This window comes from Pleurodeles waltl, chromosome 4_1, assembly GCF_031143425.1.
Source record: "Pleurodeles waltl isolate 20211129_DDA chromosome 4_1, aPleWal1.hap1.20221129, whole genome shotgun sequence".
In the NCBI taxonomy this organism is placed as follows: domain Eukaryota; kingdom Metazoa; phylum Chordata; class Amphibia; order Caudata; family Salamandridae; genus Pleurodeles; species Pleurodeles waltl.
Window position 1 is genome coordinate 184,346,546 of NC_090442.1, and position 13,656 is coordinate 184,360,201.

General features: G+C 43.7%; 1 protein-coding gene across 1 annotated transcript in view; it reads right to left on the reverse strand.

Moving 5' to 3' along the window:
* LOC138287530 (protein mono-ADP-ribosyltransferase PARP12-like) overlaps nucleotides 1-13,656 on the reverse strand; it is a 267,415-nt gene that overhangs the window by 153,033 nt on the left and 100,726 nt on the right. Inside the window, exons 4-6 of the mRNA XM_069228004.1 lie at nucleotides 10,780-10,881; nucleotides 9,755-9,881; nucleotides 5,847-6,015 (exon numbers count right to left, since the gene is read on the reverse strand). Coding sequence (XP_069084105.1) covers nucleotides 5,847-6,015; nucleotides 9,755-9,881; nucleotides 10,780-10,881 — 398 coding nt within the window. The remainder of the gene's footprint in view (nucleotides 1-5,846; nucleotides 6,016-9,754; nucleotides 9,882-10,779; nucleotides 10,882-13,656) is intronic.

The following is a 13,656-nucleotide window of genomic DNA, read 5'->3' on the forward strand; positions in this document are numbered from 1 at the left end:
GTTAATAATGATTACAAAAATTACACTCCAACAGTAGGGTCTATCAGCAGTTTTGTAATTTGAAACTGATAATCTCTGACTGGAGCACATAAGAAGATGAACAGAGAAAGTAATCTCATACATTTCTCTAACTTGACAGATGTAAAAAAAAACCACCTGCTTCTTCTTATACAATTCAAAAATATTTTAAAACGCATACATCTCATTTGGGGTTGAAATGAGTCATATTACCCCTTAATATGGGAATAAAAATATTTCAGAACGGCCAATATTTTCAAATACATACCAAGATAAAGCCTTCCTATTTTCTTGAAAACTAACAAAATTACAGATCAACATGTCAGTGTGTTTTGTAGCATCAGATTTTATGACAGCACAGCGGGTCCCATGTTTATTATGTTACTATCATATATAGGCCCGGAACACAAGTATAGAGGAATTACATAAGATAATTCCGGGTGGCTGGAACTTTGTTAACAGACAGAATAATTAATTGGGAGGATCCCTCTTCTATACCTAAAAATGCCGCTCAGATATTGAAGGACGCTTTCTGGCTCAAAGTCCAAACTGCTCAATTGACCGAAGTTGTGCCCTCCTCCATGACTGATAGTTTTTTGCAATTTAAATGCCACTACGCGTTTGAGCCTTTTATGGATGCAGCACTCTCTCCATTTGCACACACTCTCTTTATCAGATTTAGAATTGGGTCTCTTCCTCTGTGCTCTTTAACCTATAAATGACCAAATTCTACTAATAAGTCTAAGTTATGACCGATGGGTTGTAAACACGAAGCGACTGATCTTCATGTTCTTTTTCAATGTCGTGCATATGGTAAACAGAGGGCTCTTTGGATTATTCCCTTATGCAAACAAATGGATTTTAGGAATTGTGCATCTGCTGGGAGAGTATTTAAATCAGATTCATCCGTACAAATAGTTTGCCCTGTGGCAACATTTTTTTAAGCAATTTGGCATTTTAGAGTAGTGGTTTTAAAGAATAAGACCTGTTAACAGATTTTAGAAGTAGGCGCATAATGCACAGTGGTTGTATTTAAGTGTAAGTTTATTAGCCCGATGTTTTAGCTGGGACTGAAGGTCCTTTTAAGCATTATATTTATGGAAAACCTAAATCTTTTATGTTATTATCTTCGCTTTTATTATCTCTCTTTTTAGAGTCTGTAATTTACCTTGTTTGTACTCTTTTTACAACTTTTCTCTTGGATTGCATGTATTGTACTTTTATGGTATGTTTTTACTGAAATAAAGTGATAAACAAAGACAGAATAATTCATAAAAATCTTAGCTTTTACAAGTCAATTCCTACGGAATGGGGGATTATTGGGTGGACCTGGTTTTACTGAACAAAATTCAACATTATAGTCCCAGTTCTCTGTGGATTAATGTACACATTTACCACCTGCTTTAAGTAGCTAGTAAACCGAACTTTTCGTCAACAAAACTAGACGTTATCATTAACGCTGTGAGTGTTGGTTCTTATTAGGAGAGAATTTTGAGAATGTGTATTGCTTATTAAGAAATAAAATTGAAGGGGCTGAGTATTAACAAGAATACGGTGCTTAGCCAAGATAGGTGTTTTTTAAGTAGCTCTGTTCTGAGCGAGTCTCAGTACACAACAGAGCACAGAGAAAGTTTACGGTAGAGAAGAAAGAGTGTGTGGAGGCACAGATTACTCAGGAGAAAATTAGGAAGCATCTGTCATGTATTAAAAGTGGAAAGGCGGGAGGCCCTAACAACCACTGCCCCCGCCACCCCGCACCCTACTGGAACTTTACAAGCAGGGGATTTTGCCAGTGTGAGAGGTCCTGTTTAATTTGATATATCAGGGTAAGATACAGATCCCTGATTCATGGAAGGAAGCCACAATTACATTGATTTTAAAGCCTGCTTAAGACCCCAGGAAGCCCGATTCTTATCGACCAGTCTCCTTTTAAATGCAGATTGCAGTGTTTTTGTGAGTATTCTGGCCGGAAGACTGGCCAAGTTAGCCCCGCAATTAATAAATTCAGATCAGAAGGGCTTTGTGCCAAAGCAACAGAGTCATAAGCTCACTCAACAGTTGATTTGATCTATTGACTTAGCCACTGCTCGAGCAGTTCCTCTGGCAGTGATCACAATAGTTGCTGCCAAGGCATTTGATCAAGTGTGTTGAGCTTACCTTTGGGAGGTCTTGGCAGTACTGAGTTTTAGTCCCTGTTTTACTCTGACTCTTCAGAGGCTGCATGAGAACTGCTCTGCCAGAATTGTGCTCAACGTGTCATTGACTAGGGGTTTTGATATTCGTAGAGGCACACAGCAGAGGTGGCCCCTGTCTCCACTCCTTTTTGATACCTACATCGAGCCGTTTGCCCAGCAACTTAAAAGGGATGCCCACGTAATCCCCTTCAACTCACTGCATTAGAGCAATTATATCGCATTATATGCGGATGATCTGGTCATTTACACATCGGACCCTGTCTGGACTATCCCTAGGGTGGAAAGGTTGGCAGAAGTATTTGGGGCCTTATCGGGGTATTCAGTAAACAAGTCCAAATCGGAGGTGGTGTGTTGGAATGTAGCAAATTGGATGGGGGAGGTATGCGTGGAGATTAAATATCTGGATATTGTTATTGTCAACCCCCTGGAGGCAATGCCACTGTGTAATATAGGGAGGGCGGCAAAGGAGGTGGATGCTTTACTCACCAGATGGAAGACTCTACCTTTAACAATCTATGGGCCAGTGAATCTGATTAAAATGTTGGTTCTCCCCAAGTTGACATACCTTTTTAATTGCATCCCGCTTACATTCCCAAGATCAGCTATAGACAAGATTCAGGCTAAAATAACAAGCTTCATATTGGCTTCAGTTGGGGCAAGGCTAGCGTGGAAAAAGCTGAGCCGCAGACTCATGAAGGGAGGCCTATCCCTGCTGGACCTGAATCTGTACTAAATGCCTTTCAGTTTAAAAACTACTTTTAGGCACTCCAAATAGCTCAACATGGGGGGGTGATTCTAGTAGACATGGTTAGGGAGTTGGGATCTGCTGTGTTCTCATATACGTTTTGCGCCCTGATTTGTTTTTTAAAGTACAGCTAAAGACTCTAAAGGCCGCACTGAATTTATGGTTCAGAGAGACAGGAGGATTTTGGATATCGGCTATTACTCAGACTTTGCACCTATCTGGGATTCTCTGGGCACCCCACAGTTCTTGTGGGATAAGTTGATCCTTCCATTAAGGAGGGACGGAATAGCTACCTGGGGGGAGCTGTCTTCAGTACAGGGGGTACTACCTTGGGAAGTATTAAAAGCTAGGACTGGGGGATCATTATCAAGGTTCAAATATCTGCAGTTGTCTTCCTAGCTCGGAAGCATCACTCAGAAGATGGGGGATGGCTGGAAAGATGAGTCGCTATTACAGGATGTGAGGCCTAAAAGTAAGGAGGTTGCCGTCTGCTACTGGAAGGTTTTAGATGCCGATGATAGAAAAATGGCAGCACCACAGTCAGTATGGGAAGGAATCATATAGGGAACTCACTTAAAATGCATGTGGCAAACATCTTTGAAGTTGTTGTCAAGCCAGCTAATCTGAAGCTAAATCTATTCTTCACTATCAACCAGCTATACTGGACCCCTCAAAAGATTGCAAAGTTTGTACAAGATCCACCCCAAAGATGTAAAAGGTGTGATTTTTTAAAAGCTGTTGATGATCATTTATCCTTCTCCTGTCCCAGCATTAGAGGTTTTTGGGAGGACGTATATCTCTACCCTTCTTGTGGCAGAAATCCGGCTGTGGTCATAATATGGCAGAAGGATGTTAGCCGCGGCGACGGTCTTTTGGCAGCCGTCGCCGAAGCAGTAGGTGGCATTTACCGCCAATGTTTTAATGAGGTCCATAGTCTTGAAATACTAAACATATTCAAAACTGCCCAATATCTTACTGCATTAATACGTTCAACAGGTACTTTAATGTGCAAATTGTACAGTGCGACAACTTCAGGCCCTTTACAGTGTGTGCTTGCCCAGTGTGTTGTACTGCATGCAGCACCAACTTTGGTAGAAATTGCTCTAACCAGGCATCAGGAAGCACCCACAGCTGCTGGATTCAATCAATCATATGGAAATATGTGCAGACAGATCTTTAAGTGGGATAAAAAAGTGGGGGCTATCTAAAAAGGGAACATTTAAAATAGATTTCTGTGATTCGAATAGTGTGCCAGCCGGCCTGTATTTCGGTTTCTCTTTGAGATGTTAATGCACCCAGAAACATAACACAACAACTACTATTGGCTTTTATCAATGGTTGTTAGCGGCTTAAGACAAATGAGTAACAACAATAATAAGTTATAAATAATTAATATTGGAAATGTTTCAACTCTGAAATTGTGAGACTGTGAATTAAATATTATTGAGGTCTATGGAAGGAGTATGGCCTTCAGTTATGTGGGCTTTACGTTAGATATGTATGCCATTTTTCTCTTCACATCTCATCCACCTGCATATTTTCAACCTCTTCTCTTTCCTCTTCAGCACCCTCTTTTCCCCCTTCCCTGAATGCACTTCCTCGCATCCCCCTCATTTTAGCACCCCTAACATACACTGCACTCATTCACATTTAAGTACTTTATTTCATTTTGCTTTTGCCTTCTAAGTATCTTGACCTCTATGCACCCCTTCACGCACATTTACACTGAATTTTATTTGCAACTGGAACACATAACCTTTTTTCTGTGTGCTCTGCAAAGACCAACCCACTGTCAGTTACTTTGTTTTGCCTTCAGCCTCAGCACAAGCGCTCTAAATCAAAGCCCTTCATAAACACCTGGCACAAGTCAAAGTATGCACTATGAAAGAGTAATACAATGTACAGAAACTCAGCATGATGAAACAGCTAACACACTTGGGGAATTCAACATTAAGTAAAATGTGAAATGAGAGGAGCTAAATGGCTGACATACATTACATATATTTTAACATTCATTGTTCGCATATCAATCCATGTTTGTGGCATTAATGTTAAGGGCATGAAGACAGGGCCAGCTTTAACTCCATACAGCAGATACCTGCCTTTACTGTAAGCACGTATTGCTCCCCTTGCGCTTGACTCGGATATTTGGATCCATTTCGCAAGGGAGCAAGAACGCTGCTCGTCGTCTGGAACAGTTTCATGAGGAACAAATACAGCAGCTCCACTTTTCGTGATTTGCAGCCAGGGCCTGGGGTGTCACATGGGGGAGGGTAGCGTGACAAGGGGTATCAGTACAATAAAAATAACACAAGATTAGCTTTATAACACTTACCGTTACTGAAGACAAGGCACTAAATCACACATGCTTGTATCCACTCCTATTGCATGATAAATTGGGAAAGGGTGGGATCTATGCCTGTTAATTGCAGAGGGCTACCCTCACGCACGAATGAAGACTCCAATGCCCAAAATCATGATGCTAAATGCGTCACTGGCCTATAGTGGATACGCCACAGACCATAATGGAAATGAAGGGTTTTAGTGCCTGGCTTTTGTGTCATGCTTCAAAGCGAGGTGGAGCGGGCAGCCTAGGACAGACAGCCCAGACTTAAATGCATCGATTTTTTTTACAGACACAATCGTATCTCTAAACAAATCGATCTATTTAATATTTTTTATGTGAATGTGAAGGAATTTCAGAGGGGGCGTAGCCCCTCAGCCCTATAAGAGAAACCACCCCTGGTAACTACTACCCGTTTTTTCCACAATTGTCATCACTTGCTTGGTGACACCGTATTTATTGACATTCCACATGACTCTGTTGAAGTGGCACTCCTGGTCACCATGAGAAAGCCACACATTTCCCAGTTTTCAGGTAAACTCACATGTTTTCCATATTCAATCCACTGCCCATGTTCGTTCTTCCAGTACCAGACCCACTCAGTGGTGAGGATGTAATCCGAAGGTTTGACCACGGAGGAGGCTGTGGACAGCCGCCGAACTGGCTTCATTGAAGATGTCATGCTCTGAAAATCGATGTTCTGATGTTTTGAACTATTGCAGAAGGGACAGAATAAGAGCACTCATCAGGCAAGTGTTTAAAAGGAAACCTGAGAGCAGGTTACAGCCTCCTCTGGCACATGCTAATGTATGAGCCATATGTTAATGCAGACATCCCTAAGAGAAGACTGTGTCTTCTGAGCACCAAATGTTTTGGCAGACCCAGCTGTAAAGATAGGGCTTCTTTCTAACACCCATGAACAGCTGGCCTGTGAAACCTTTTTCAACGTCTTGACTTCACTTCCTGGTTTTGACACTGTCTACAGGCAGACTCTACCTTTGAGGTTGGAGGAACTCCGTATATGATGAAATATCTTAAAATGGAGTACCTCAACACTCAGTTTAGGTTCTGCCTCACACCTCCATGGATCCTGATCAGTTCCAACAATGTAAACAGCTATAATTACACTAAAGGCACACAGATCCTACATCTGGAAAAGACTAATGATCTTATGTATCAATGCCTTTCTCCATAGACACAGAGGGGGTTATTCTAACTTTGGAGGAGTGTTAATCCGTCCCAAAAGTGACGGTAAAGTGACGGATATACCACCAGCCGTATTACGAGTTCCATAGGATATAATGGACTCGTAATACGGCTGGTGGTAAATCCGTCACTTTTCCGTCACTTTTGGGACGGATTAACACCTCCTCCAAAGTTAGAATAACACCCAGAATGAGCAAAACCCTTTGACACATCAGCCTTCTAGAAACAACAAATGTTGACTACTGTGCTCATGTCCGTGAGGAATGAATGTCGAACAGCCATCTTAAACTTGACTTTCTGAAAACACAGATACTAACCTGTGAAAACAATTCCAACCTATAACCTACTGGTCCTAGGAACTGGAGACCCCCCTGTCAAAGAAACCTAAAACCTTCCTATATCCCTCAAGAGAATCAAGTCACAAGAAGCACCCTCTAAGCCTTGCTTAGACCCAGACATATCTTCCTACCCCTAACCTAAGCACAGAAAACTACAGCCTGTCATGCCACAAGTAGATATTGCAAGTGGCTATACCTAAGGGCACTACTCATTCTACTTCCTACGTTGTACAGGTACCAAAACTCTGCAGCAAGACAACTTCTACATTTTTACCCACAGGGATGCACCCATGTGCTTCACTGTCTACCGCAAGCATGACACTCTAACATTCAAAGGGCCATCCAAGTTATCATCTGTGTTTTCCATGTGCAAAGGCCTCCACTTTCAATTCTTGATTCAAGTTCTTACTCATTAGGCAAGACCTGCATCTGTAAAACCAGGTCATCTGTTAATAGCACTGTAAGAAATTGGATTATTGGCTGAAGGGGATGTGAACCCATTGCAAATATAAATAAATCACAATCCTTGTCAGGGTAAACGAAAAAAGTCACTAAACAAATCAGTGCTTCACCCCCTGGTAGTTTGGCACACAAGCAGGCAGGCTTAACTTATGGAAATGATTTATGCAGGTCTCAAAAAGTAATAAAATGAAAACACAACCAAACAAAAATCCCACACCAAGGTAGAACAATAGAGGGCATGTTAATGCATATAATGACACCTAAACAACTATCAGTAGAACCAGAGTTATGAGCTTTTAAAGTTTAGGGAAAACGTAGTGCCAATTACGTGAAGTGCCAACTGCGGGTATCTGGGTGCACAGAACTGGGACAAAGTCACATGTTCATGCTGACTGCAATGGAGCATGGACTGGATACAGGGCCAGGATCAGGCCACTCAAAGTCTTACTTTCTGACTTTGGTGCAAAGACAGTGTGGTGCAACTCTGCACTGCTCTGAGTCATTCTGCGTTGCTCTAGGTTGGATCACTCTTTCAGTAAAGAGCTGCTCAGCTCTGTGAGACTCTGTGTCACTAAGAGCTGAATCCAGTCCGCGAGGAGTTGCATGGTGTGGCTTTGAGGGGCTCTGCAGCAATCTGCATTGCTTCTGCATTGGATAAGGTGAGAATGTTGGATGTGGTGAGGCTCCCAGTTGTGGGCAGTATTGAGCAGCTTTTCAGGGCTCTAGCTCACTTGGCGTTTGCTCAGTTGAAGCCTACAGTATGGAGCTGCATGGCTTTGTGGGGCTCAGAGTCTCTCTGTGTCGAATTGGTGGAACCTTCAGTGTAGGAAGGGGAAGTACACTCTGACTTTGGCCAAGGGTCCACGACCTTCAGAACAGCACTTCTGGGTTAGGACCCACTCCCACAGAAGTCAGCAGAGGAGACCAGATCAGGTCCACTTGAGTCTGTTAAACAGGAAAGCAGGAAACGCCTATGGAAGCTTATTGTGTTCCTGCAGCTCTGAATAGGAGGTCAGTCAACTGACCATTGCAGTCTCTTCTGGGTCCTGGGTTCAATGCAAGCAGGTCCAATCTTCCTTCTTCAGACCTTCTTCTGATTCTTCTTCTCAGGTTCGGGAGTGTTCTGATTTCAGGTTCTGGAAATGCCACTGTTATTTCAAGTGCCAATCCCCAATCTTATATCCAGTGCCAGGCTGTAGATGGGGAACACCCCTCTAACTCTAAAACTGGGACACTGTGACATGTGTGATCAATTCCCATGATTAAGTAGTGCTAATATTTAGTTAGGATTCTGTTATTCTGTTTGAAAGGTTTGCTTTTAACATTGACTATAAAAGTGTGGGTGTTGAATCGTCAAAATGCAAGGGGAAACTGAGCTGACATCCTGCACTCCATGACTCCCCCAGCAGCCTTCTGTTTGCTGCCTATTTGCTGCTGATGGGCTGAGAAGAGGCAAGGAATGTGAACTACATAAAAAGGGGAATTAGAGCCATGCTGACTTTGTGTTCCTCCTATTACCTATATGACCCTTGAGACCAGAACCAGTAGAACAGTGCTGCCAACTGTAACAAATGTTAAGCCAAGGACAGAAGCAGAGGAGAGCATGATCTGTTCAGAGCCACAAAGGACAGACAGTGGGACTAGGTGGCTAGCAAAGCTTGACTATCCCCAGGATTGGCAAGTGACTGTGGAATAATTGGGAAGCAAAAAAGGGATGAGTGTGAATATGCCCATTTATGATGCTTGTCGATAAGAGATCATGTGCCATATTTGAGAGGGTACTTTACAAATGCTAGTATGATGAGCTAATGCACCTACTGACTGGGGCCCAGAGTATATATTTTTTCATGCTGTTACACATCCAACAGCCACGATAGATCTCTTGATTGATCATTTGACAAATAAATAGGAGCAATCCCTCGAACATGTCTAGCATCATTTAGTGCCACAAACTCATGACATTTGTTAATCATTCACTCTGTCTGTGCAGTAAAGAATTTAGATGAGACAGCCTAACCAGGAATTCACATATCTACAAATGATTCACCCTGTCTGTGTACCATGTATCTAGATGAAGCATCCTATCCACTGGTACACCCATCTGACAACCATTCAGTCTGCCTGTGTACCATGTCTAAATGAAACTCTCCACCCAGAGATCTGACACCCATCAGCCCTGCTGTTTAACCAAGTATTTGGATGGAACTCTTCCTCTAAAAACCCCTCACAGGAACTGAGGATTCCTGTAGCTCTCACGTATATCAGAAAAAACACAAGACCACTGACCCTTAGATCTCCTTCCATCACACAGTGTACTGAGGCTTAAATGTACATCTCACAAAGTGAATATGTCAGAATAAAGAAGGATGCAGAAGAAACATTTTGAAAAATGAGTCCTGTACCAAAACTAGAAATCCCACTAGGTATCATTAAAACAAATCTGTACCTGGCTTTTTTTGGGTCGCTGTAGGCTTTCTCAATCTCCTCCATCGATGGAAGGTCTTTCCATTCTCCTGTTCCCTCCAATATCTGCCAGCGATAGGGCAGATAGTAATGCACCTGAGTGCATTTATCTGAGTGAAGAAAAGAAGGGAGTAGTTAGAGACATGGAGAAAGAGTGGTGGTGGGCAGTCCTTAGAGCGCAAACACTATGGCGGGTGAAGAGGAGAGGGTTTGCTGTGCAGTCAGCATTGACAAGATGCCCACATAACAATTCCTTCAAGTTCTTCACTTCAAGTCCATAATGTCTACTGGCAGAACGGAGATTCAAATCTACAAACGTCTAATGAACAAATAGATATTGTGGAGGATATTGGAGATTTAGTTCAATTTTTGCTGCTGTTTTGAGGCCAAGTTGTTGAAACTACAAAATACTCTACAGCCACATGACAATTCCACACCTTGCTGTCAACAATAGGTCTTGCAACAAAGTCTCTGTTAGTATGGGGGACCGACAGCATCACAGCATGGTAACAAAGTCATCCTCATTGTCCATTAAAAAGGGAGGTTGTGCGCTCTTCGTTATTTTGGAAAGTATCCACTTACCACTACAGGAAAAGCTTAGAAGGGACTGTGGGTCCAAACAAAACTACTGAACAGCAGTAAATATAAACGTAAGGCGATTTATTTCAATCACATATTCCTCTGAGAACCACGGAACACTGGCCATAAGATAAAGTCTGCCAGCAGCCATAGTGTTGAGAAGGATATTTAAGTGTGGAGACACATGATCCCTGCAGCTGTTAGGACCCAGGTGGCACCAGTGTCTCCCCTGGGAGTTCTGTTTCCCAGTGTTCTAACATCACATGACCTCTGGGGTGTGAGTAGTTTGTGAAAACAGCAGTGAGGATGAGAGTGTTGCTAAGCAACCTTCACTATGTAGTCAACGCAGCTGAGAAACAGCCTGCCCTTGATCTCTCCGTCTTCTGGTCACCACACCCTGTAAACAGATTGTGGACGTCGAGCACTCACTTTGGTTTCTGCAGAACTTCCAGATGTGGTAGAGGCAAATCTCGTTTGGGTCATTTTGTTCCCCTTGGGGTGAGGCCACTGGAGAAGCTTCTGCTTGTGGAGCTGTAGAGAGAAAGGGTACACAACAATAAAAGCTAAACATGAACTTACAGTTATTTATAGAAAACTACCGTACCACCAAGACTGCACTTTCAGACAGCTAAAGGAGATGAATGTGTAGAACATGCTTTATTCATCCCTCACAATATAGAATGCTGTTTTGTCTCCCTTTTGTACCATCATGTTCTTGCCACCTTTAAACTGCGAGCGGAAATGCTTTGACCTTGACCTTCACTTTACCCCTGTGTCTTCATGCTCAGAACATGGTCTTGCCCACATCCTGGGTTTGTTCTCTTTTACTCAATAACTTGTTTATAAAATAGAGATGTCATCACTCCTCCCCAAATGCAACTATTTTCATCCTTTTTGTCAATTTTTGTCTGAACTTAAGCATGTATTTATTTGCTATGACTGCACTTTGGCGGCATGTAGGCACTATATAAATGGTATATAAACGAAATAATAAAATGAGATCATCATCCTTTCAAAACAATCTGTTCCACTGACCATCCAATTCAGCAACCCCTCATGCACCGTTCCACACATGCCCTATCAGAATGTCATTCATCTTTTACGCTACTCCCCAAATTCCCACTTCCTCGGAAGCCCGGCAAGGAGGAAGTCTGCTAAACTGCAGCCCAGGCCTTTGAGAGTTATGTTCAGTACTACAGTGTAGCACGTTTTCACCACCTGAGAAAAAAATAGTTGTGTCAAGAGAAAACCGTATAGATTAGACTTCATGAAAACTCTATAAATTAGACTTCAACTCTCCTAGCCCACACTACTCCAGAAACAGTTTAAAAGTTTTACAGATTTAAAAGTTTCAATGTACCAGGGAATCATATAGATTTTTTATAATTAGATTTGTGTAATGCGATCTAAAGTAACCTAAAAGCAGAAATGTGATCTATGTGGTATTTGTATAATGCAAATTTAGCCGAAAAGGCAGCAAAGCGCTGTACAGGGTCAAAGGCAAGCATGCAGTTGACGATTAATAGGAGCGGTAGGTGGTTAGTGGGTTGTTGCTGCATTGCGCTGTGGTGTTCTTTAAATAGGTGTGTCTCAAAGGGTTTCCTAAACTTGAGAAGAGTTAGAGCAGTCCATGTGGAAATGGTAATGTTGTCTCAGTTCCTGGTTGCGTTGATTGAAAAGGCCACCTGCCTTGTATTATCTTTTTTACACTTCTTAGTCTCCAGTCTGATGGTGGCCTGGTTGCAGGTGTGCCAAGAGCCACCAGAGGTGGTGAGCTTGCCTTCAAGATAAATGGGGGTTGCTGGTTACAATGGCTTTGTAAAGCAGTTGGGTTGGAAGATGTGCAAGCAGTCAAAGAGGAGACAATAGGTTCCATCAGGATGGGGATGATGTGATCATATCTCTTCATGTAGAGGCTACAGTGTGAAATCTGAGAGGCCATGGAGCAGGGCATTGTCACCAAACAGATGCAAGACAACAAAGGCTTGAACAGCAGTTTGGAAGTTTCTTTCTTGAAGAAATGGTTTCACCTTCTTTAAAAAAGAGCTGGTATCAAGGCATCATTTATTCAAATGTCTTTCCTGAGGGTAATGTTGGTGTCCAAGGTACATACAAGTGACTTGTGGGGTGTGGCTAGCCGTCACTCAAGATGGCTGCATACCCAAGCAGCTCTATCATCGCCGGGAAAATCCGACTGCACATTCTACCATAGTCTGTGGCACCCTGGCAGAAAAGAGCTGGGTACTCCCCGGGACCCCGATGATACCAAAAAGGAGAACCGCTGTGACCCAGATTGTCGCAAATGAAGGAGACCTGTGTGCAGTGGAGGAAACTGGTGGGCAGAGGCTTGGCAGCCTGCTAAGTGGCCAGAGCGGCTAGAGGATTCCGCTTGACTCCCCGTGCAAAGAAGAAGTAAGGTGCGGGTGGGAACGAGCGAGTGGTCCCTGCCTGGGGAAGAGATAGAGGTATTGCCCGGCTCCCTGAACTGATCCCCTGAGTGAGACGGGTTCGCAGTCTTGTAACATGGCCCACCCAGGGAGTTTGGGAGACGATGCCATGAGGTGGTGCCCTGACTTGGCCCAGCGAGTGCGGGGAGAGAATGGAGGCCACCAGAAAATCTGGAAGAGCAGGATTGGCAGCAGTGACACCAAGAACCCAGGTGTAGTGGGGAGACCCTGACAGGACGGAGTGCTGAGCATACAAAAGGCCAAGAGGAAGTGCATAGTACTGACGCGAGTGATGAGGGATCTGCTGGGGCCCAGAAGCAGGCTTCCCTGTGCCTTGGCTGTGGCAGCGAGTGCTGGACATGGACCCTGGTGGCTGCATGTGAGAAGGGCGCAAGTGCAGATCCGGAGAGTATCTGGAAGGTGTGAGGGGGCTTAAAGAGGTGTAGGAGGATGAAGCAGACCCTGGCAGGTTACTTGAGATGGGGGAGCACATTGGAGGAGTGCTGGCTGTGAGCAACCAAGGTCCAGGCGTGGAAACGCCCTACTTTCACCTCCACCTCCACCAATAACGGATAACCCCACAAAACTGGTCAGAGAGACTGATGTGGCACCAGTGAAGGGTCGGCAGTGACAGGCAGTCACTCCAGGCAGGGAGGCTTCCTACAACGGGGACTGCTCAGTGCATATGAGGGGGGCCCTGACTTGAGCCTACGGAAATAAGGGCAGGAGAAATTGGGAGCAACAGAGGTCCGAAGAGCGCACAAACTAACAACCTTGATAAATACACCATCCCACTGCGGACACCTGTAGCTGAGAGAAACTCACCCACCACGGTTGCGGAAGCCACAAGGGCCCACAT